Here is a 26,176-nt window from a genome sequence, read left to right as displayed (position 1 = left end):
ATGACATTTATATGAATTGGAGTAAAAGGAAAAATCACTGCCCTGTAGATGAAGGCATCTCCATACATCTTCTAGTCCTAATTTTTTGTTCAAATCCACCAATTGTCTAGATCTAGGAGATACTCCTGCAGTACTCTTGGGAATCCTATCTATTTCCAGATCCATAATACAATTAAAGTCTCCCACTATAATTGTATGACGAGCACCGAGAGCCATCAACTTTGAGAAGGCTTCCGTTATAAATTTAAAAGGATGTGCCGGGGGGGCAATACAAATTTAAAATCCCATATTCCTCTCCATTTATAAGGGCTTTAATCAGAATATATCGTCCAGATTTGTCTTTTATCTGATTTAGGATTTTGAAAGGGAAATTCTTCCGAACAAGAATAACAACTCCTCTGCTTTTTGAGCTAAAAGAAGAAAAAAGGCCTGATCAAATCCACCCTGTCATAATTTCAAGTGTTCTTTATCCAATAGGTGTGTCTCCTGTAGGAGAGCTCTATCAACCCTTTCTTTCTTGAGGTTTGATAATATTTTCTTCCTTTTGACTGGCGAATTACTCCCCTTGACATTCCAGGTGCATCACTTAACCAACTGATCAACCATGATCGTCCAGGCAAATCAGAGATCCCTTGGGAGGGGAAACCCTATCCAGAACATCCCGAGCATAGAGCATATAAAATTCACAAAAATAAAGGCTGTCTAATACACTCACAAAAGTATAATAAAAAACTATTTCTAACTAAAAAAAAAATAAAACGCATTTAAATGGAGATTTTCCCCCTTGTTCCCAGGGGGTATCACTTCCTTTCCGAAAGTCCATCGTATCCTCTCCCAACTAGTGCCCCACCCTTGAACCAGGCGCTCCTCAATAGGATGAAGAAAATTCAAATATACTACAGAGCTAGGGTTAACAGTGAGCACCCTACCCACACCAACACCTGGATATATGTATAAACATATATAATTATAAAATTACAACCTCAACAAGTAATAATTAAATATAATAATACAAAATAACAAGGGAAAACAACCCCGCTCCTCGAGACAGAGGTAAAATAGGATAAGGTAACCACCTCCCCCCACCAACATTAACTACACCCCCTCCCCGGCCTATATATATATAGAATAAAACAAGGGGGGGGGAGAAAATCATTAAATAGAGAACAAATAAATAAATCTCTCTCCCCACCCCCCCCCCCCCCCAAGATAATGTTAAACAATAACGTTAAAAAAAAGGGATTAATATAAAAAAAAGGAGGGGGGATGTAAACCGGAGTTGGGGGAAAGCAAAACAACATCAATTATTTCTTACAATTTATCTAAGAGAGTCCAAAACTTCCTTGGCTTTTTCCAGTGATCCGCAGTTATACATGGACCCTTCATGGTTAAAGCGTAGCGTCGCTGGGTAGCGCAAGGAGTACTGAATATTTAAGTCCCTTAAACGCTTCTTTGCCTCATCAAACGCCTTCTTCTTTCGGACCAGAGCTGGGGAAAAGTCCTGAAATAACATGATCTTGGATCCTTTATAGATCATGGCTTGGGGATCTTTTCTAAAATTTCTGGAGGCTTCTAGGAGTATCTGCCTCTCCCTATAGCTCTGCAGCCGGAACAGGACCGGGCAGGGACGCTGGTTTGAGCCGGGCCCACGTATTGCGACCCGGTAGGCCCATTCCACCCTTACCTGGCCTGATCCAACCTCCAGATTTAAAAGCTGTGGAAGCCACTGTTCAAGGAACACTGTAAGCTGGCCTCCTTCTTCCCGTTCAGGAAGGCCCAGCAAATGAATATTTTTTCGACGACCTCGATTCTTGAGATCGTAAGTGTGATTCTCTAAGGTCCGGACTCGCTGTTCGAGAGTCCGGACCCGATCCACGGCCGATTGTGCTGTAGTTTCGGAGGTCGTGGCCTTTAGCTCCGCCCCTCCGACTCGGCGCTCAATTTCTTTAATGTCTCGGTCGGGCTTTTTCAGCGCGACCGAGAGTGAGTCCCATCGGCATCGGGATTCTTCAATGAAAGCATCGATCTTCACATCCAGTTTGGAGATGATTTCCACGAGGCTCTCCACCGTAGGTAAGTCCCCCGGGGGGGGCTGCGGACGCCTCAGCTGCAGCTGGAGAGGGTGGGGGAGGGGCTCCTGCCTGCTGAGAGCCATGGGCTCCCTTCCCTTTAGTCATTTTTACTGAAGATTAAATTGTTTAAATTCAATACTAAACAACTAATTACATTAAGTAAAAACTATTTTAAATGATTTGGTGAGTGTGGTGGGGGTGGGTGACCCACTTTGCCCAAGTCTTGGGAGGAGCACTGTAGACTCAGACTTGCTGGGTCGCCGCCATCTTGGATCCCCCCCCCCCCCCCAAAAGGCATTTTTAACTGAAGGAAAAAAATGAATTTCCTCTTTATAATCCGTTGCTTTTAAGTTTTAGAGATTAAATGTCTTGAGGAAATATGGAAAATCCAATGTTTTTAGCTGAATACAACCAACAATTTTGCAGTGCACCTTACCAATTGTTTCCAGAATTGTACATTCGACATTGTTCTGTTTGTATATGGCCCAAGATAGGCAGTCAGAGGGAAACGTACAGCTGAATTAGATAAAAAAATTTTTGCTGAAGAAGGGATCAACATAGGTTTTATTTGGAAATGTTAAACACCTTTATGACTCTTGTTGTGTCCCAGTTTCTTTCCGTGCTAGGATTGAAAATTATGATGAACAACTTATTGTACTGAAACTAGTTCCTGTTCGAAAAATCTACCTGACATGCATCATACATAAATGAAGAAATACCGATGACACTATTCAAAGAATATCACAGAAGTTCTCCTAGAATCCTTTTTAATTCCTTTAAAACAATTCAACCAAAACAAATCATCTGATCATGTCTTATTTGTTAAGCTGTTGCATTTCCTTGTATTAAGTTAGTAATTTCACTTCAAAAGTACAAAATTGACTGTGGAAATATAATCCTGAGGTTGAACCTTGCATTGTGTTGTGTTCTGAATGTATTTGTTAAAATTTACATGTCAACTGTGGAGTTCCTTTGTATTTTTAAAATCAGGCTTACGGAATCTTCTGGGAGGCCAGTTACTCGAAGTTCAGGAAATAAAAATATGAGGTGCGCAGAATTGGTTCTAGATGTTGCACCCTCAACTGGAAGAGTGATACTGAAAAAAAAGGTAAGCAAAAACTTCAACTTTGCATTGAAAAAAATTCCCTTGCAACAGTTGACATTGAATGGAAACCATACCTACAATCTAAATATGCATGTAAGCTTTTTTGTATCCCATTTAAAATCAGTGTGCATGTACACTTTCCTGCTTTCAGTGCAGAAGATGTTGACACTTACTGAAGTGCAGTTTTGTTTCTTCCACAGATGTTCTTAGAAGGACTTAAACAATGACTGTTGTACTCAGCTGCAATACTCTCAACTGTTTGAGCCCTTCTAACTTGATACATGTTTCTCCACTATCACAGACTAAGATGCTGAAATCAGTTTTAGAATTGTCTTGTAGATTAATAACTTCTTCAGAGACCAACGTTTGTACTAAGAATGACCTTGATCTGAAAGGCTCAGTATCTCACTGATTTTGTAAATTGAGCAAGAGAAACGAACCTGTTTTAATTTGTTTTTAACTTGTTAACCAGGTGTTGATGGAGAAGATGCATATATTTACTTTTTAATCCATAAAGCTGTATATGGTGGAAGGGAGAGTAATAATGTGTTTTGGTGGATTCAGTTATATATAGTTATGTTTGAAAGCCTGAGCTGTTAGAATGACAATCAGGTGAGGAGTTGAGAAAGCAGGAAGAGTAGAGCAATAGCAGTATAATAATCATGGGACTATTATAATAAGAATAAATTGAGAGCTAAACTTCGTTTAAAATTACATGACCTGTGTAATGCAGTAGAAAATCAATAGCCCTGTGTTGCTGTTTCATTCAACCTCAATTAATAACTCCAGCACATGGAAAAAATTACTTGCACTTCTAATAGCACCTATCAGGATCACTAAATATCTGTATTTAACAGTTAATAAAGTACTTTGAGGCATACTCACCGTTGTAATGTTGGTCATTTTGGATATGAGAGTATTTCCTGAGGGTTTAGTGGGCTTTTGGGGGATGGGAGTGGAGAAGGATACGAGGTGGTTAATAAATCAAGGTTCCTGTTCCTAACCAGTGACCACTCTTCTGAAATGCACTTGTATAGTTGTTGGTTGAGAACAGAATTGAGCAGAGCTGCAGTGGATGCAATACCCTTCGTGACTGAGCCAGTTGGTTAAAACTAATGTAAAAGATCAAACATGAAGAATGATGAGTCAAGGCAGCATAGCCCAGTTAGTAAAGATGTTTTTAAGAGAAGTCAGGAGAAAATATTACAGGTTAAACTAAATTTATAGTATTACAGAAATAACTTATTGATATGTCTTATTCAGTTTTTTAACCTATTACCCATAATAAAATTCTGCTTCAATCTATGCTATCTAGGAACCAGGTAAAAGATCACAGCTTTGGCGTGTGACTAGTAATGGAATGATATGCCATGAGGGTTCTTCTCCTCCTCATAACCCCAACAAACCCTCCTCCAGTAGGCAGTCAAATTCTGGACTGGTCCTAGACATCACAGGCTTGGGTGCTGTCACTGACTCCAGGTAAAATAGAATAAAGTAAAAGGGCTCAGAAGATTTTTCAATTTAGTCATTTGTCAATATGTGTTACATTTTAGGAACTTAAACGGTAAAATTCTGATGAAATCAGTTCTAGGTTTTGTGAGCGACTATAAAGCTGCCAGGAACAATAACTATCCTTGTCGTATAAGGGGCAAATTCATCATCTTCATGTTATTTTTTGTATCCTAATTGATATCCATCCTCCTTGTGTCATCAGTGAAACAAAAAAAACTTGAGTGTACCAAAAAATTCCAGTGTTTATTTTGATTACTTTTGGGGATTGGAGTATTGAGGATAGACTTTCCTTAGGATGTTAAATATTTGGGCGAGGTAGCGTCCACAGTGAGGGTGACTGTGCCCAGTATGTGAAATCATGAGATTTTGTGGGATAAATAACCCTGAGTTGATGGTTGTGGAATATTTCATTGAATTTTCCTTGGTACACTTGGGTGTTATAGTGTGCCTTTCAACACGAGAAATAACGTATGGTTCATCCTTGTTGCTTTCCCACAAAATGAATTTCCAATCTAAACCATGTCATATAATCATGGTTGTTCTCTTCTCCATCAAAAGTGATGAATTGCTAACCCTCCAGTTCCTCTCCCAATTGGCTGCAATGAAACTCAAAAGTATAATATCGTGGATACTGGGAGTCAGAAGTAAATGTTGGGAAGTGCTCCACAGGTCGGACAAGATCTGGGGAAGGCGAAAACAAGTTTAATATTTCAGGTTGATGACTTTTCATCAGAATCAATTTTCACTTTAATGATTGCAGTCCAACGATTTAGAGGATGGGAAGTATAGCAGGTTAATTTGAACATGCTTGCATGTCTATGCTGCAAAATTTGGTACAATCACTAAATGTCAATTGGGAGCAGCGATTTAATTAATTTTTTTGCCCATTAGCTCTTGGATGTTGTTAAGCAAGTTGGTACATCCCAGATGTCACCCTGGCTTCAACACCAACTGGGTAGTATATCTGAGACTTCCCACTCTAATTTGTTTCTATATTAGGCAGTGTATTTATCGATTGGACCCACAAGGAAAGAAACTGCATGTTTTATATTCAGTTGCAAAACGTGTCTGGGAGATATTAATTTTTGAATATAATTATGTAATTTCCCCTCACTTTGTCTGTTGCAGATATGAGCCACTTACGCTGAAAAAACCAGAGCGACGTCGCAGCAATACACAAACATGGTATTTCCGTGATGGACGCCTGAGCTGCAGCATGCCAAACATGGTAGTACAGGTAAAAACATTGAAAGCGGCAGAATAAACGTTGACATAGTTTGATTTTAGCCACGGATACATCACCTTACAATCCATAGAATGAGGGAAATGAGGGAGGGAGAAGAAGTCACGCAGGACAATTTCACGTTGTTCTTTATTGCGACTGGCTTATTTAGTATGTTGGTACTGATACACTTCAGAAGCAGTCAACTTCGGTCAATTGATCCTTGCCTGTGTTGCTCTTAATTTATTACTTGAAATAGCTCTCACACATTGCTATTTTCAATAGCAAATCTGTAATACTGTATACTTCACCCTAACGTTTCCTCAGAATGCTCAGGCTATCGAAGTTTAATGGGTATATTTATAATGGTGTACTTTTCTGAATGTTGTAGGTAAGTAAATTTTATGAGTTCGGGGCTCCCAGCATTGCACCTCACCAGATGGAAGCTTGTGTAGGTGGTGACTTTGCAGTGCCCTAAATAGGTTGAACATTTCACATTGCCAGGTTTGTGCTTCACGCAATTTTATTAGCCAGACATGTTTCATGCAACTTGACCACCCCATTCTTGAATTTTGAGCATTTGAGGAGAAACCAAACCAAGGACATTTTCACTCAGTGAGGAAGGATATTGAGAGTCACAATTAGTTGCAATTCCTGAATTTGAAGCTGATTTGAGAGCAGATTGAATAAGGCATGGAAGGAGGTGGGGTGCACAGCTTGTCAAAGCGAGAACAATACTTCATTCTGGGCACCTAAAAAGTGGAAGGAAAATATAAATAATATAACCATATTATTGAAGATGTATAACATTCAGAGCTGAAAAATATATTGCTGGAAAAGCGCAGCAGGTCAGGCAGCATCCAAGGAGCAGGAAAATCGACGTTTCGGGCATAAGCCCTTCTTCAGGAAGGAGGGCTTATGCCCGAAACGTCGATTCTCCTGCTCCTTGGATGCTGCCTGACCTGCTGCGCTTTTCCAACAACACATTTTTCAGCTCTGATCTCCAGCACCTGCAGTCCTCACTTTCTCCTAGATGTATAGAGTTCGTCAATATAAACTGATCTTTATCATTCTGCTGACAAAAAGCAAGTTTCATTTTTTAAAAAATGGTCACCTTTGATTTTCTATTTCCTGTTTTGTAAACATAGGAATCTTTGCAACCATTCTTTCTTTGTCAGTGGTATTCTTAATTCTGATCTCATTGCCATCAATATCCACTGACATATTTCTCATAAGATAAACAGTATTTTTCTCCTGTTTACACTGATACTGCGGTCAATTGTTAATGCTCCCAACTTCTGCCTGGCAGGGGTAAGGTAAGAATCCAAATTGCTGCCTTCTGGTCTGTGTGGTTTGGAGCAACTGCCAGTTTTACTTGAAAATACACAGACTTGTATTTATATATTATCTTATCACACCACTCAGAAATACATCAAAGCATTCCACATACAATTAGTTACTTTGCATTGACGTGCTATATAGATGAGAAATGATGTGAAGAGAAGTTTTTGCAAGCTCACACCCCTGAAGATGTTTTTGACTGTCCCAGAGATAAAACAGAACATTGGACAGCACACAAGTTGATCCAAGTTCAAACCCCAAATTTGACTCGTATTTGATTGTTGTCTCCCAAGAGAATTATTCACTTTTATCCAAAGTTTTCCTGGGAACAAAAAATGCTCAAATATAGATTCTCTATTTACATGCCTGAAACACACAGCATCATTCATCACTGATATCATTGAATTGAGTAAATATATCAATGAACTGGCTGTATGATGAAGGATGATATACTTGGATTATTTTATGTGATTAGGAAGAAGTGATGAGTAAAAGGTCAGAGCTGGAAGGAATCAAACCTGTTGTAGGACAGGAAGAGTCAGAGACAGATGTCATGGCCATGGAGGGATGTGAATATAGGGATGAGTATTTCAGATCAGAGGCATTGACAAACCATTACAGCTCAACTGAAACAGAGTTGTGATGATTGAATGGATCTTGGTGCAGGATAAGATACTTCAGGCAGCACGTTTAGCAAGGAATGTTGCCCCATGCCAGAGATTTGAGCTGCAATTGGATGCTTGTTGCTAACCTGTGCTTACAATCACCCCTTATGTGTTAGTACGTTTGCCAGATGCAGAGTGGAAATATGTTGTGATATTTTTGCTCATTTACTTTTAACATGAGGGTAATAATTGTCAGTGAACTGTAACTATGCTCATTTATCTAGGCAGCAAAAGGCATTTCAGGCTTATATGATGGAACAGAGGTAGTACTGGGTCCTGATTCTTCCTTTGGTCTAGAAGAAGTTCCAGCTGAGCATCAGTTCATAAACCAGAAGATGAGACCTGGTTCAGGAACTCTGTCTTTACGTGTCATTCCTGATGGTCCAACAAGAGTGTTGCAGGTAATCTGCTCATCATGAGTAAGTGCAACTAAAATATATGATGTGTTATCAAACTTGCTTATCTTACGGTAGAAGTTAATTTTCTTGGCTAAATACTCTATTTGTCCTTGCATCATGGCTCTGCTGCCAAAGACTAAAAAACATTTTCTAAACCGTTGACCATTTTATTTCTTTAAAAAAGCTTCCTCACCCTTCCATTCTTGCTGGATCCAACCTTCTCAAATCCAATGTCGCTCATTTTAGTCTCCTCAAAATACATAACTGGTATCAGAGCCTATTTATTTGAACATGCTCCTGTCGCATTAAACTAATTTGTAATCACCTTAAGTTTATTCTTCCCCAACCCATGCCAGTGATTCTTCTACGGTGGCTCAGTGGTTAGCACTGCTGCCTCACAGCACCAAGGTCCCAGGTTCGATTCCAGCCTGGGGCAACGGTCTGTGTGGAGTTTGCACATTCTCCCCGTGTTTGCATGGGTTTCCTCCGGGTGCTCCAGTTTCCTCCCACAGTCCAAAGATGTGCAGGTCAGGTGAATTGGCCATGCTAAATTGTCCTTAGTGTTAGGTGCCTTAGTCAGAGGGAAATGGGTCTGGGTGGGTTACTCTTCGGAGGGTTGGTGTGGACTTGTTGGGCTGAAGGGCCTGTTTTCCACATTGTAAGGAATCTAATCAAATCTAATCTTCCAACTCTTGACAATCTTGGGTTATCTGACATCAATTGTCTTTTCATCATTATCATGCTATCCCAGTTGTTCTCCACCCATTACTAAAAATGCCTTTTCCTTGTACAGTGGTCCAGTCAGTTTCCATTTATCACTAGTTTTCCCTCTACTTGAAAAAAACTATTCCTTCCACTACACTTCCTCAGATAAAATATGTCACACTTGAAACGTGATATAATATTACAGATGGGTTTATCCTTTGTCAAAAATAAGTCTGTTTATTCCGTTGCTAATTATGCCTGATCAACAATTGGCTCTGTTACGTTGAAAACTATCAGCACCGCTTCCAATTTCAATTTTCACCCATCTCTCACTTCTGTATGGTTCCTCCATACCTCTTACCAACATGGTTCACCCATAACCCTTCCCTTTCCTACCTGGATTTTTTTCCCATTCACTTGACAATGAACATTCCACAGACATCCATTTCTGAATCCCACAAATACTTAGATATATTTCAACTTGCAATGGTTTCTGTAAAGATACCATTCTTTTCTCCCTGTTTCATTATCTTTGTTGTGTTTGGCCTAATGACTGCACTTTCCTCACCAGAGTTTCAAAACTATTCTACTTCGTTCTCAGCCAAGCCTCTACGTTAGTGATTAAAAGGGTTCTAGGTGACATCAGCCCCACATCTATCTCTTATTATTTTATGGGCTATGTGCATCACTGACAAAGCCAGCATTCCTAATTTCTCTTGAACTGAGTGGTTTGCCAGGCCATTTGAGAGAGAGGTTAAGATTCAACCACTTTACTGTAGGTCTGGAATCGCATGTAGGGCAGACTGGGTAAAGATTATTAAGTTCCTCTCTAAAGGGCATTAGTGAACCAGTTTACAACAATTGATGATAAATTTATGGTCACCGTTACTGAAACTGACTTTACATTGCAGATTTATTAATTAGTTGCCTGATTTCCTCTACCTGTGATCATATTCCTCTTCTCATGGCAGAAAAATTACTTCTCTTTGCTTGTTTCATGTCTGCCCTACAGCCTGAACATTCATCAGATTATTTTGTCACTCTGCCTTCACAATTCCAATGCCTTACAATGCTTCCTTTCCTCCATTGTTTCCAGATTACCTTTGTTTGTGCTTCCTGCATTCCCTCTTCTAACTTGCCTTTCTCAGCATTGTCACATGCAACAACAGATGTAGTACTTACTCATTCAGCTTCCCCAACTCTAAAGCTCATGTTTCTGTTCATACCTTCAGTGTGAGATGCACAGTATTTCCTCCCAATATATTGCTGTGTATTATTAATATAGTTCTTGTCATTCATTTTACGTTAATGCACCCAAACACAGCTTAGCTGACCACTCTACCCACAAGTTTTGGTTCTGCCCACAAGTGACCTTGACATACTTTGGCATTTTAGGCACTCTTTCTTATTGTTCCAAATTCAGGAATAGTAGGGCATCTGTTCCTGGCCACCAGCTTGGGTAACTTCAGATCTGGAAATCATCTCTATTTAGTTTACAGTGCAGGCTTTTATTTGCACGGACAAGCTTGTTCATTGCATTGAGTTTTGATACAAACTTTTTTTATCTGAATGTAGTTTTCACCAAAGATGTCTGCTTTTCTTTTCATAAGTGATTAACCAGTTTGTGCTTTCAGCACTTTATTTTTCATTTCTGAGCTCCTACGTTATAGGGTTTTCATCCTGTTCACTTTTTGATGTCCCTCTTTTTCTTTGCATGGTCCTCTCTTGTTTTTGTCACCTTTGCTTTTGCCTGTTATTTGAATGTCTTTCCATTGCTTCATTCAGTTGAATTTTACTGTCTATCAATTTTCTATGAAGTGGGCTGCAATTGATTTTCACTCTATATTTGGCAGGTCAGTCATTTCTTTCTATCTTCCCCCTTTTGTCCATGACTGTACAGATAGGCTTCTCAATGCTTTAGTTCTGAATTTCCCTTAATGATAAATATAACAGCATTTTCTGCATAAGATTGTGAGCAGTTTGTGAATTTCCCAGGTATCTGGTATGGAAAATCTATTCTCATTATGTTTGTAATTTATTGAAATTACACAGATATCATTGGATCAGATTTGTTTTGACCCAGTCAGTGGTTTTTCTGATTTGGTCTTTTGACAAAATTGGACTTGTTACAGATCACTGACCAACAGCATCGCAGAACAAATCGCTCCCTCACAGGAAGTGAGGACTGTCCAATAGAAATCGGTGAAATTCGGAAGTTAAAGAACTTGGAAGCTGATCGAGAATTAGAGGTGTGTGAGGGTTTCATTCCGATTTTTGCTTTTAGTCTGACAAGGCCTTATGTTAATTTTCTGTTCATCAAATGTTTTCAAAACTCATAGCTGTTAGACAAACATAACTTGATGATCTCATAAACAAAATCTGAATTTATTGGTAAAGTAACTTTAAAATATGATGAACTATTAATCAAGTGCAATTTCCATACCATTGTATCTGCAAACCTACAGTGAACAATGACACTCACTCCAACCTAGGCATTTGTATCAAGGATGATTCTTTCTTACAAGAGATTGCCAATTGTAGATCTGTACTGTATGAATGTATAGTAGTTAATGATAACTGAAAATATGTCCTTTCTCATTGGAATGTGAAGCAACAAGACTGAGCTCGTAAAAATGAATTTTAACACATCGAAGTTAGTAATTTTCAATAATGAGCTGTTTTGTACTTAAATGGACTATGTCAAGTAGAATTCATGCAAGAAAACTCTTTTCTATACTAAGATTATGGAAAATGATCAGGAAAATACTACTTAGAGATCAGTTAGAATGAGGACTATTTTACTGCAGGATGAACATGAGATAGAAATTTTTTTTTAAAGAAAAAGTAGATAAAAATCTGAAGCAAAGATAAAGGGCTATGGATCCTGCGTAAATCAGTGGGAATAGTTTTGAATCGCTCTAAGCTAGAGTGGATACAAGTATGTTTTGACTGAACAGCCTACCACTTCTATGAAATGATTTTAGGTTCACTTTACAATGCTTCATGGTTCACAGAGCACTCTTTGACAGTATTCATGCATCCTCTGATGTAGTCCAGGATAGATTTAGTTTAGCACAACTTCTGTAAAGTAATTTGGATTTATGGGAGCTCAGCTGTGGATTAACTGGCACTAGTGTTTCCTAACACATTACTTCAAGAGAAAAAGAGCTGACGACATTTCTGATCTATATCACATATATCTGTGTGGGCCAATTTCCCTTGTGCTGTTCCTCTCCACAGATTGATAAATGAACCATGCAAAAACCTCTGTGCCTCAGTGAATAAATTGTGCAGTATCCGATATGAACTATCCAAATTTTATTCCTAGACTTTGGTTTAATAGTCTTTGGTGCAACTATACAGTAGTCACTATTGGGTAAACTTGTAATCAGGTTCATTTTCTGGACCCCTGACATTCATTGAGAAGGGTCACATGTCGGTGAGATATTAAAAGATTGTCAGTCTGATACGATGCCTTAGGAAAATAAATAATCACTGACATTATTGCAGGAGTTCCTCAGGGTTGTGTCCAATACTCACCATCTTTAGTTGCTTGACCAATGATTTTCTCTCCATCATAAACTCAAAGGTGAGCAGTCACTGATGATTGCGCAATGTTGAGCACTATTCACAACTCCACTTTCCTGGATGAGTGAAGCTCCAAGAACACTGAAGAAGGACAAGGGGCAGCAGATACATCGGAATGCCACTGCCTGCCCACCAGGACATTCACTATCTTGAGTTGGAAATATATCACCGTTCTTCAGTGCTGTTGGGTCAAAATCCTGGATCTTCCTTCCTATTGTCACTGTGGGTGACCCTATACCACATGGACTGCAACTGATCAAGAATGCACCTCACAACCGCCTTCCTTAAGGGCAGTTAAGAATAGGCAAATGCTGGTCTTGCTGTGATCCCACGTACCATTAATGAATAAAAGTAGATAACTTTAATTGATTCAACCATGGAAAATAATTGTCTTCAGTAACAATGTTGTGGAATTAAATATAGTCCCCATTTTAAATGGTATCTTTCACTGTGCTTTAACTTTGCAGGTTTTAGTGAAGTTGGATGGAGGAATTGGTTTGTCGCTGGTTAACAAAGCCCCTGAAGAGTTGGTGTTTACCACATTAACAGGGATAGATGTTCATTACACACAGACAGCCACTAATCAATTGCTGGAAGTCAGTATTCAGGATGTACAGGTAATGAAGCACCTCTTAGCAATGCACAAGACAGCATGGGACTTCAAGGTACAGGTCCAAGCCCAGGGAGGAGAGTAACAAATTACTCAGGTGACTGGTTGAGAGAGAAACATCAAAATGGGCAGCTGGTGGTGAAACAATGAGCAGATTTGTCGTATCTGTATGTAGTTGTGAATTTCCAATGGATCAGTAAAGCAGAGAAACTTTAAAGTCTGCAGTCAAGCATAGGGCAGTGGGATTAGTTTTGGATTGCAGTAGCAAAGGGCCACAAGAGGTGCTCTCTGTCCTGTAAATTGTTATAGCTGTATTAAATTATTTCTGACAGCATTATGATCAAACAGACTGCCAAGATTTGCTATGTAAATTCAACTTGGTGTTATTGGCATACAAGGGAACGGCACACAGCAAAATTACAAATCACTATAATTTATTTTCTACCCTTCATAGGCTCACACTTTGTCTTGCTCTTGGGAAGTGGTTCTAATAGAACAAATCTTCACTGAAAACTATGTGGAGGGGCTTTTGGCAATTTTAATAGCCCTTAAAAAGTCAATATTTGTTGCTCTCCCTGATTGTCCTTGAACTGATTGGCTTGTTAGACTATATCATTGGGCACTTAATCAAACCATATTGTTAGGCATCTGGACCCGCGATTGGGTCAGACTATGAAAAGATAGCTGCTTTCTTGGACTGACAGACATTCATTGAACAAGGTGGGTTTTTATGATGATTGACTATAGTTTAACGACCACCAGTCTAGTTTTCAATTCCAGATTTTATCAATTATATTTAAGCATTTATTTGGAAATTTGTCTTTTCATTTAAGGAAAATGAACAAAATTTTTGTTTTATTATGAAGTATTAAATGTTACTAAGACTGTTGTTTCTGTATCTCACAAGATTGATAATCAGCTACTGGGGACAATGCAGCCTGTGATGCTCTCTCTGACCCCCAACAGTCTTGAAAGTGAAACAGATAGTGTTGAAACAGGTCCTGCTGTTCAGATCAATGCAATGAAGATCCCCAGCAAGAACGCACTGACTGAACTCTTCAAGGTGAATGCCTAGTAATGCAGCTGTTTTAAAGTATTTTGAATACTGAAATATTCTATATTATGTGGTGAAATGTACAGTGACAGCACAGAAACAAGCCACATGATCCAACTTGTCCAACATGATCCAACTTCACATCAGCTTCATCTTGCCCCTCTTCATCTAACTCTATCAACACCTTTAATCCTGAGTTTACACAGTCTTTCAATACAAATGAGATCTGATTCAAATGTTTATTCTGGAGGTTAATGTTCAGTTTCTGTAGTTTCATTGTACAAGCTCCATTGTTTTATCTCCAATGCTAAGCTATTTTGAATATTCAGTAGCTTCCAGTAAAGCAGAACAGCCTCCAGGTCCCAGTTGTTTCATTTGTAGAGGTACGACAGGGTGTAAAACTCAGCCATCTGGACTCAAAGGCCTCAGGTTTGATCCTGAGGCTCAGTGAGCTGATCTTAGTTGGGACACCGATTGTGAAGCTGAAGTTGGCCTTAGCATGCTAAGTCAAGGAAGACTTAATCAGGGTTTCTGCACCTACCCAGAATCCGGTGGACCTGCAAGAAAATGAGCATGAATAGGACTAGATTGGGTTATAATGCAGTACATTACTGATGAAGGACTTATGCCGGAATGTTGATTCTCTTGCTCGTCGGATGCTGCCTGACCTGCTGTGCTTTTCCAGCACTGTACTTTTCTTGACTCTGAACTCCAGCATCTGCAGTCTTCACTTTTTCCTGTCGTGCAGTACAGTTGATTAACAACCTGTCACCATGCCACATTGTGCATGAAAGATACTGGAGGCCTCCCACCACTTTGAGAGGAGAAAGGTCTTTTCAGAACCCAATTTTGTCCATTTCTTGTGGCCACCAGGTGGCGAACATGGGCTGCAAGATTTACCTAAAGGTTATCAGTGGAGGCGGGAATAGGGATTTGAGGCATAACCAGGTCAGCCATGATCTTATTGAATGGTGGAGAAGGTTTAGGAGGCCAAATGGCCTATTCCTGCTCATAATTCCTATGTTCATAAAACGTTCATGCACCTGGAATGTGAAGCGCCCATCCCTCCCACATCTTACACGTCTGCTTAACCATCCACGATCTAGTTAGTCAACCATTGATACAGGAAATGTTGCATAACCCTCAAGACAGGGGTCAACACAACAATATCTGCAATTCCTGGGAACTTCTAGCATTGGTGAAGATAGCTATTCTAATTAATTTAAATTGAGGCCTGTTACTCTTTAAAAAGATTTGGCATACTACGTTGCAATTTCTTAATCACAAATCTCCGATTTCCATGGTGTTGCCACTTTCTTAATATTAATTTGTGCAAAGATGTTATTGCATACCTCTATAGCAGGTAGGAGTTGAACCTGGACCTCTGTCTCAGAGGTAGGACACTGCCCCAAGAGCCTTGAACCCCGGTGGGGTTTGTATTGAATTTTCTAATCTACCCCTTCAGAGATGCTATGCTACACGTCAAGAGCGGGTGGGACTTGAACCCAGGCCTCCTGCCTCACAGGTAGGGACATTGCCACTGTGCCAAAAGAGCCCTTAAAACATTAACCTAGCATTCTGAATAGTTAGTCCAGTGACATTATCACTATGCCACTACCTCCCCTTCCTTATGATGTAATTTTTATTTCAGCTATCTCTCTAATCCACCTGTTAAAAGATGCTTTGCACACCTCTGGAGCAGGTGGGAATCGTATCTGGGCTTCCTGGTGCAGAGGCGGGGACGTTACCAATGAAATTCTGCACTTTGATTAAGTGCAGGTGGCAGTCCATTCCAGGGCTGTACATACTTTCTAATCAACTGTTCAGAGAAGTTATTGCATCCATACAATCAAAACCATCAAAAAATAATTTTTTTCTAATAAGTCCTTTCACTGGCAGATGTTGATCTTACAGGTGATATCCATGCTAGATTCATTTGGGTCATAACAGCGATGGTAAACAAAGAGCTTTGAGCTTAATTAGAGCAAATATTTTAACCAAATTTCCTGCCTCTCCAGTATTCTTCCTTTCTTAAACAAAATGCTTCCCGTTGACAATGCAGATGCCCTGATATTTCACCCAAAAGTGGCCAAGCTTACTTTTTGTCTTGGCTTACATATTATCAGCAAGCAATTTGACTTGAAGGGTATCACAGCTGAGCCCAGTCCTACTTTCACTGTACATTGGCATACCAGCATTTTTAGTGGGGTTACTGAATTGGAATTAAGCATGAACCTTGGCTGACTCCCCTTCCCCCTGCCCCCCCCCCCCCCCCCAACCCCTTGGGCTGCAGTAATGAGGCCAATTACACTTCAGCTGCTGCCTTGGCTGAAGTCAACTAACTCAGCACAAGCTGGAAATCAAATGTAGCAGTTCAACTCACCAGGAATCAAACTTCTAACTGCAGAAGTTGGAACCTGTTACCACTTCTGATTGTGTTATATCCCATGACTTCAGCTTTGCTTGTGTTACAAGAACTTGTCCAACCCCACACACATCACAACTGTGTGAAATCTGACAGGGTTGTCGTTTGTACTGTTTATGTACTGTTTGTAAATGCAAGCAAGCATGGCATATTTGAGTATTTCAAGTAATTGCAGGGATTCCTACACCACTCACCTTGGGTGCAGTGTCTGGCCTTTTAGATTAGACCACCTGAAATTATGGCCTAATTCTGGATGCATGGACATTTTATAGAGTGTTAGAGTGCATCATTTTCTTTTGTCTTAATCTGCTTAGATAATATATCTCAATGCACAAAATTGTGCACCCACATACACTGTTATCTTTGTTAAGTTCCCACTTGGCCTGTTAGGCCACAGGGAGTTATATCAAATTCAGAGCAGGTTCTTCCTTGTGTTGAGAGCCAGAAAATCAGTGGGTCTGACACTATTGGGTAACGAATTACACAGACTTTGGGATTTAAGAACAGATTGCCTTCTCCTGATGATAGGAGCAAGTGAGGTCTGCAGATGCTGGAGCTCAGAGTCGAGAGGGTGATGCTGGAAAAGTACAGCAGGTCAGATGAGAAGCAGGAGAATCAACGTTTCGGGCATAAGCTCTTCAGCAGGAATGAGGCTTGTGGGTTGGGGCTGAGAGATAAATGGGAGGGGGCTGAAGTTGGGAGGAAGGTAGCTGGGAAGGCAATAGGTAGATGAAGGTGAGGGAGAAGGTGATAGGTCAGAGGGGGGAGTGGTGGTTGGGACAGGAGGGCAGTGCAGAGTTGAAGTTTGGGGATTTGGATTATGCAGGGGAAGGGGAAATGAGGAAGCTGTTAAAATCCGCATTCAACCCATGTGGTTGCAGTATCCCAGTGCGGAATATGAAGTGTTCCTCCTCCAGGCATTGGGTCGTAACAGATTGGCGGTGGAGGCGGCCCAGATCCTGCATGTCCTCGATGGAGTGGGAGAGGGAATTGAAGGGTTCAGCCACAGGGCAGAGGGGTTGGTGGATATGGGTGTCCCAGAGATGTTCTCTGAAATGATCTGCAAGAAGGCATCCTGTCGTCATAATGTAGAGGAGACCACGCTGGGTGCAACAGATGCAGTAGATGACCCCATTGGTAGAGGTACAGGTAAATTTCTGACGGATGTGGAAGGATCCCTTGGGTTGTTGGACGCAGGTGAGGGGAGTGATGTGGGCGCAGGTTTTGCACTTCCTGCAGTGGCAGGGAAAGGTTCCAGGAGTGCAGTATGGGCTGGTGGGGGGCATAGACCTGACAAGGGAGTTGCAAAGGGAATGGTCTTTTCGGGACACTGGGAGGGAAATATATCTTTGGTGGTGGGGTCCGTTTGGACGTGGCAGAAATAGCGGAGGATGATGCATTGTATACGGAGGTTGGTGGGGTGAAGGTAAGGACCAGGGGGCTTCTGTCCTTGTTGCGTTGGGAGGGTTGAAGTGGTGCATGAAATGAAGGAGATGCACTGGAGGCTGCCGTCAACCACCTGGGAAGGGAAGTTGTGATCGTGGAAGAAGGAGGCCATCTGAGACTTTGAGATGGAATTGGTCATCCTGGGAACAGATGTGGCGGAGGTGAAAGAATTGGGAACAAGGGTTGGCGTTTTTACATGAGGTAGGGTGGAAGAAGGTGTAGTCTAGGTAGCTGTGGGAGTCAGTTGGCTTGTAGTATATGTGGTAAAAACAATGACTGCAGATGCTGAAAACCAAATACTGGATTAGTGGTGCTGGAAGAGCACAGCAGTTCAGGCAGCATCCAACGAGCAGCAAAATCAACATTTCGGGCAAAAGCCCTATGTGGTTAGACGGTCACCAGAGACCGTGATGGAGAGGTCCAGAAAGGGGAGGGTTGTTTCCAAGATGGTCAAGGTGAACTTGAGGTCGGGGTGGAAGATGTTGGTAAAGTTGATGAACTGTTCAACTTCGCCATGGGAGCACGAGGCACCGCCGGTACAGTCATCAATGTAGCGGAGGAACAGGTTGGGGGTGGTGTCTGTGTAACTGAGGAGGATGGACTGTTTCACATATCCGACAAACAGGCAGGCATAGCTGGGTCCCATGAGGGTGCCCATGCCTACTCCTTTGGTTTGGAGGAAGTGAGAGGATTGGAAGGAGAAATTGTTGAGGGTGAGGACCAGTTCAGCCAGGCGGATGAGGGTATCGGTGGAAGGGTACTGGTTGGGACGGCATGAGAGGAAGAAATGGAGGGCTTGGAGACCTTCGTCGTGACAGATCAATGTGTACAGGGGCTGGATGTTCATGGTGAAGATGAGGCATTGGGACTGGGAACTAGTCTTGGAGGAGGTGAAGGCATGGGTGGTGTCACGAATGTAGGTGGGGAGTTCCTGGACTAAGGGGGACAGAATGGTGTTGAGGTAGGTAGAGATGAGTTCAGTGAGTCAGGTGCAGGCTGAGACAATGGGTCAACTGGGGCAGTCAGGTTTGTGAATCTTGGGAAGGAGGTAGAAATGGTTAGTGTGGGGTTCACAGACAGAGAGGTTGGAGGCAGTGGATGGGAGATCCCCAGAGGTAATGAGGTTGTGGATAGTCTGGGAGATGATGGTTTGGTGAAGGGCGGTGAGGTAGTGGTCAAGGGGACAATAGGAGGAGGTGTCTGCGAGTTGTCGCCTGACTTCAGCAGTGAAGAAAATGGTGCGCCATACTACTACTGCCCCCCCCTCCCCGTCTGTGGGTTTGATGGTGAGGTTGGGGTTGGTGTGGAGGGAGTGAAGGGCTGCGTGTTGTGAGGACGTGAGGTTAGAGTGGGTGAGGTGGTTGATGTCACGGTGACAGTTTGAAATGAAGGGGTCAAGGGTGGGTAACAGGCCAGGTGGATGGGGTGTGTTGGAGGTGGGAGAAGAGGTCCTCGGTGGGTGGGCAGGTGTCTTGGTTGAAAAAGTGGGCTCGGAGGCGCAGGTGGTGGAAGAAAGGTTCAAGGTCACAGCATGTGTCAAACTCATTACTCTGGGACCGTAGAGGCATAAAGGTTCAGCCCTGTGGCTGAACACTTCAACTCCCCCTCCCACTCTGTCAAGGACATGCAGGTCCTGGGCCTTTTCCACTGCCAAACCGTTACCACCCAATGCCTGGAGGAGGAACGTCCTCATATTCTGCCTTGGGACCTGCAACCACATGGGATAAATGTGGATTTCAACAGCTTCCTCATTTCCCCTCTCCCCACATTATCCCAGTCCCAAGCCTCCAACTCAGCACCGCCCTCCGGACCTGTCCCTCCTCTGACTTATCACCTTCTCCCTCATCTTCATCATCTATTGTTTTCTCAGCTACCTTCAACCCCCAACCTCACTCCCCTCCCATTTATCTGTCAGCCCCGACCTACAAGCCTCATTCCTGATGAAGGGCTTATGCCGATTCTCCTGCTCCTCGAATACTTCCTGACCTGCTGTGCTTTTCTGATGATATTCTGTTTGTTTTGGGGAAAGATATAGGTAAAAATAAACATTAAACAGAATGCAGAAAATATTTGAAAATGAAAATGTTGAAATCCAAGTGGTTATCATTAATGTGCATTAGGTTTGGAGGTTGGTTGCCAAAGTAATAATTTATACTGTTTATTGAATTGACTCATTTAATGGGACTGGCTATATTTCTGTCTCTGCAGCATCTTATGATCACGGTGCGGAAACTAACAGTCCAGATTGAAGAGAAGCTCTTGCTGAAACTGCTACACTTTTTTGGCTTAGGGCAGTTGGATCAAGGTACAAAATATATCATAAGTTACTGACCTTAGTCTTTTGCCCAGTAAAGAAACTACTATTAATTACCCGATCACATGTTAGTGTTGGATTCTGCAGGCTGCACAAAGGTTGGCTGTTACACAATGTTGATGTACTGATGTGTTGTTCGAAGTTGGAATGACTCCATTTGTACTGTTTACTGAAATTGAGTTCTCCGTTTTACCTGGTCTGTCTTTTGAGCAGTCCAGGAGAGGTGATGGAATGGTGCAGGTTGATCTTTTCTATTTTGAGTTTTACAAAAAATGTAGACTTGATGATACTGCCCTCTGTGTTCATAGGATACTGGTCTGGAGAAATGTTAGATATTCCTTTAAAACTTTAGCCACAAGCAACGGTGGATACCCGAAATGTTCTACCTGAGCTACCTAAACTGCACAACAATAGGGTTTGTCCTCCCACATTTGGGTCATATGTAGCCAGAGTTTTCATTTCCATTACACAAGAACAAATTACTGATATTGGACTGTAATGTAGTGGCAGTGGTTCAAATAACGTAGGTGATGCATATAAAAGCAGATAACCATATGGAAGTGTATCAACTTCATCTACAATGAATTATTCTAAGTAAGCCTAAGAACAACACTAGGTTTGTTGCTCAGCCACTGTCATTCACCTTTTCTCAACTAAAATTAAAATGTGTAATTATATAATGCATTTCAGGACCACTATATGTCCACAAGACCATTACAGTGAATGCAGTACTTGTGAAGTAAAATCACTGTTATAGGCTATGAAATATAGCTGCCCATTTGCACGCTAATAATTTCATGTTGAATGACTGATACATGTTAACCAAGACACCTGTCCTTAAAGACCAACAAGGTCATCCAAATGTGGAGCCGCAATATTTCTCGTCAGTACTTAGTTGAGAAAGGGAAGGATGTTAGGGAGCTTGGTGAAATAAATGGTGATGTCTTGAAGAGTGTCCACATTACAGAAGAGGAGGTGCTGGAGGTCTTAAAATGCATTAAGATAGATAAATAATTGGGAACTGATGAGGTGTATTCCAGGACTTTGTGGGAGGCTACTGAGGAAAGTGTGGGGCCTCTAGCGAAGATATTTGTATCATCGAGAGCCACGGATGAAATTCCCAAAGATTGGGGAGTGGCTAATGTTGTGCCATTGTTTATGAAAGGCTGCCGGGAAATGCCTGGGAAGTACAAACTAGTGAGTCTTATGTTCGTGTTGGGTAAGTTGTTAGAGGGGATTCTGAGGCACATGATCTACAGACATTTGGAGAAGCAAGGACTCACTTGGGATAGACAGCATGGCTTTGTGAGTGGGAGATCGTGTCTCAAATTTGATTAGGTTTTGTGAAGGGCTGACCAAGAAAGTAAATGAGAGCAATGTGGTAGATGTTGTTTACATGGACTTTAGCAAGGCCTTTGACAAGCTACCACATGTTGGGTTGTTGAATAAGGTTAAATCTCTCAGGATCCAGGGAGAGCTAGCCAACTGGATACAAAATTGGCTTGAAGGTAAAAGGAGAAAGTGAGGACTGCAGATGCTGGAGATCAGAGCTGAAAAATGTGTTGCTGGAAAAGCGCAGCAGGTCAGGCAGCATCAAAGGAGCAGGAGAATCAACATTTTGGGCATAAGCCAGAGGATGGCGTTTTTCAAACTGAAGGCCACAGTGAGTCACAGGGGTCAGTGCTGGGTCCGTTGTTGTTCATCATTTATAGAAATAATTTAGATAAGAATTTAGGAAGTATGGTTAGTACGTTTGCAGATAACACCAAGATTGGGGCATTGTGGACAGCAAAGAAGGTTATCTGGGAATGCAGTGAGATCTTGATTAACTGACCCAGTGGGCTGAAGAATGGCAGATGGAGTTTAATTCAGGTAAATGCAAGGAGTTGCATTTTGGTAAAGCAAACCAGGGCAGGAGTTACACTGTTAATGGTAGGGCCCTGGTGAGTGTTATAGAACAAAGGTATGGGCTCATGCTCCTTGAAAATTCAGTCACAAGTAGACAGGGCAGTGAAGAAGATTTTCAGCATGCTAGCTTTCATCATTCAGAGTGTGGAGTATTGAAGATGGAACGTCTTGCTGCAGCTGTACAAGAAGTTGGTAAGGCCCCATTTGGAGTACAACATGCAGTTTTGGTCGTCCGACTGTTACTAAACTAGAAGAGTGCAGAAGAGATTTACTAGGATTCCACCTGGCTGGGAAAGTTTGTGTTTTAAAGAAAGTTTGGAATGGCTGGTACTCTCTTCCCTGGAGCTTAGGAGACTGAGAGTTGATCTTATGGAGGTATATACAGTGGAAACTCGATTATCCGAACAAAATGGGCAGGCACTATTTTGTTCGGAAAATCGATTATATACCTTTCCTCTGGGCCTCAGAGTTTTAAAATCTGCTCCCCATTCAGGAGACTAGCAGCAGCACACAGCGCGCAACACCCAAACCCCCAAACACCACCAGCCTGCCCGCCCCTGCCTTCCAGCACCGCGCCCCCAACCCGGTCCAATCCCACCCCCAGTACATAGTGTCCAACCCTGCCACATCCATGTTCCTCACCCCCAACCCGATCCAACTCTGCCCCCCCCAACCCCACCCCATCCCTGTCTGTCCCTGCCCCCCCATTCACATACCCACACACACTCCCCACCCCCAAACCAACCAGGTCCACCTTCCCCCCCACCCCCCCCCCCATGCTATCCAACCCTGCCCCCCAACCCGGTCCAGCCCTTTGATATGATGTTTCTACCGGGGCCTCAAGATCTCCTTTGGATAATCTGATTTTCAGATAATTGGTATTTGGATAATCGAGGTTCCCCTGCAATATAAGAGGCATAAATATGGTAGCTAGTGGACAGCTTTTCACCATGGTACGGGAGACTAAAAATAGAGGGCATAGCTTTAAGGTGAGCGAGGATAGATAAGAAAAGGGTCCAGAAGTGCAATATTTTTACGTAGAGGGTGGCAAATGTCTGGAATGTAGTGGTTAAAGCAAGTACAATTTTGTCATTTAAGAAAGGTACGGAGGATGTGGACCAAACACAGGCAAATGGGACTGGTTTAACTTGTGAAAACTGGGCAGTGTGGGCAAGTTGCTGAAGAGCCTGTTTTCATGATGTAGACCTCTATGATGATTTTCAGCTTGGTGTCATGGGGTCATTCATGTCCACCAGCGATGGCAATAAAAACTCTATTTAAACCCAGAAAATGTTGGGGAAATTTGGTCACATCTGTGGAGAGAGAAACAGTTAATGTTTCGAGTCCAATATGACTCTTCTTAAGAACAGAATTTACTTCTCAACAGTGACATTTCTAAATGGGCGCCCAATCATCCTTAGTCAGTAACCAAAAGAATCAGCAAGCATGAGGTATGGGATGTATTCCAGAAGGATGGAACACACAAAGCAAGGAGCAAGTTGCATTTGTATTTCATATTTTTAAACTTTGTTTTCTTGATAAGTTTCAAAAATATGTCCAAAAGGAAAGCAAATGAGTCTTCGCCTTTCTTAAGAAAGAAATCCTGTGGGCTCTTCAAAAAGGAATGGCTTTCCAAGATCATTGAAACTGAAATGCTATCTTAACACAGAAACAGAAGGTTCAAATTGGTGTGACTTTCACATATGGTGAGACTGATATCCTGCGCACTATTTGCTCTGAAGCAAATGCTGGATGCAAGTACAACGCTGGGAAAATGTGGTACATTTGGACTATCTAATGCAGCATTTGAGCCAAAAAGTACACATGAATACATGTTACTGGTTACAAAACCAAAACATTGGTGAAATTTTGCATTTCCTTGCGAAAATACCAGGAAATTAAGAGATGAGGGTGCAGTGTAAAGAGCACAAAAAGACCAGTCCCAAATGGTGAAAGTTCTCATTGATAATGTCATACTTGCCTTAAAGAAGAATGCATCCATGCTTTCTATGTAAGAGATCCAGGACTATGTGGTGAAGTACACACCAATTATTGATAGCTGGTGTAGACAACATTTGAGTTTCTGTGCAATAGCTTCATTATACAGAAATAGTTCCTTGATGAATTATGCAAATCATATTATCATATGTTAACAGATTAAAAATATGCACATTTTGGTACAAAAAATGTCCACTACATTTTAACCAGAATCTAAACTTGTTTACAAAGTTATTTTTGCACAATATTGAAACTGACTTCTTCTGACAATGTCTCCACTGTAACAGTAACGAAGCAATTTTATTTTAACAATGACCTTGATTTACGGAAGATATTCAGTCAAAGTTTGTTATACAATTCAATACAATACAGCACAGGAACAGGTCCTTCAGCCCACCAAGTCTGCGCTGATTTCTAATCCTTATTAAAATCTGCTACATATTGCCCATGCCCAGTATCTATCCCTCTGTTTGCCTCACATTCATGTGTCTACCAAGATTGCTAATGGCATTGCGTTCCAGGCGCCCACCACCTTCTGCCTGAAATATTTTCCCACATTTCTCCCCTGAACTTTTCCCCCTCTCACCTTGAAGCTGTGCCCTGTTGTAGCTGACTTTTCCACTGGGGGGGAGGGGGGGGATCTCTGACTATCCACCCGATCTATGCCTCTCAATTTTGGGGACCTCTAAAAGATCGACCCTCACTATTTGAATTCCTTCCTACTTTCTCTATATTCTTCAACGACTTTGTCTGTTTTTAATTGCCTGGATCTTAAGTATGCTTTTTTTAAAACTAAACTGCTAATTTGCCCTGTCATCCAGCATTCCTGAATCCTGCCATTCCTGTCCTTTGTTTTCACAGGAACATGGAGGGGGTTGTCCTGCAGTCAAATCAACTGGTCCTTAAGAGACTTGCACATATCAGATGTGGATTTACCCTCAAACAGCCACTCCCAGTCCACATTCTCAAATTCTTGCCTAATGCGGTTATGCCTTCCCCCAAATTAACACCTTCCATCAAGGTCCATTCTTGTCTTTATCCATAAGCATTCAAAATCTTCAGGAATTATGGTCATTATTCCCAAAATGCTCCCCCACTGAAACTTTGATCATCTGGCCGGGCTCATTTCCCAATACCAGGTCCAGTATGGCCCCCTCCCTCATTGAACTATCCACATTCTGTTTCAAAAAACTCTCCTGGATAGACTTAACAAATTGCTCCTCATCTAAACCCTGGGTACTAAGGCTGTCTCAGTCAATATGGGGACGTTAAAATCACTGACCAGAACAACGCTGTTATTTGTACATCTTTCCAGAATCTGACAACATATCTCTTCCTTTCTCACCTGCTGGCAGCTTGGAAGTCTATAGTACAATCCCAGCATTGAGATTCCATCCTTTCTATTCCTGAGCTGTACCTGTAAAGCCTTGCCGCAAGATTCCTCCAGGATGTATTCCCTTGGCACAGCTGTGATGTGCTGACTAACCAGTAATGCAACTCCCCAGCTCTTTTGCTTCCTCCTCTGTCTCATCTAAAACATCGATAGCCTGGAACATTAAGCTGCCGATCCTGTCCATCTTTCAACCTTGTCTCTAAGATTGCAACAACATCACAACTGCATGCATTAATCCAGACTCTAAATTCATCCATTATACCTGTTATTACTTCTTGCAATGAAGCAAATATAGTCCAAGCCTCAGCTCAGCAACTTCTCCCTGACCTCTGTTCTTAGCCATATTTGCCTTAGACTCAAGCTCTTCCCCAGTCTCTATACTTACTGACCTGCTGCTCTGGTTCCCCTCCACATTACGCT

General features: G+C 41.7%; 1 protein-coding gene across 4 annotated transcripts in view; it reads left to right on the top strand.

Moving 5' to 3' along the window:
- The window catches only part of vps13d (vacuolar protein sorting 13 homolog D), a 290,218-nt gene that overhangs the window by 172,903 nt on the left and 91,139 nt on the right, over window positions 1–26,176 (top strand). For all 4 annotated transcript variants that reach the window (XM_072586664.1, XM_072586661.1, XM_072586662.1 and 1 more), the window contains 8 exons: window positions 3,063–3,180; window positions 4,493–4,656; window positions 5,818–5,926; window positions 8,142–8,318; window positions 11,153–11,269; window positions 13,076–13,225; window positions 14,126–14,281; window positions 20,352–20,448. In XM_072586664.1, the coding sequence (XP_072442765.1) occupies window positions 3,063–3,180; window positions 4,493–4,656; window positions 5,818–5,926; window positions 8,142–8,318; window positions 11,153–11,269; window positions 13,076–13,225; window positions 14,126–14,281; window positions 20,352–20,448 (1,088 nt within the window). The remainder of the gene's footprint in view (window positions 1–3,062; window positions 3,181–4,492; window positions 4,657–5,817; window positions 5,927–8,141; window positions 8,319–11,152; window positions 11,270–13,075; window positions 13,226–14,125; window positions 14,282–20,351; window positions 20,449–26,176) is intronic.

Source organism: Chiloscyllium punctatum, chromosome 16, assembly GCF_047496795.1.
Source record: "Chiloscyllium punctatum isolate Juve2018m chromosome 16, sChiPun1.3, whole genome shotgun sequence".
In the NCBI taxonomy this organism is placed as follows: Eukaryota; Metazoa; Chordata; class Chondrichthyes; order Orectolobiformes; family Hemiscylliidae; genus Chiloscyllium; species Chiloscyllium punctatum.
This window is presented reverse-complemented; position numbering and strand designations above follow the sequence as displayed.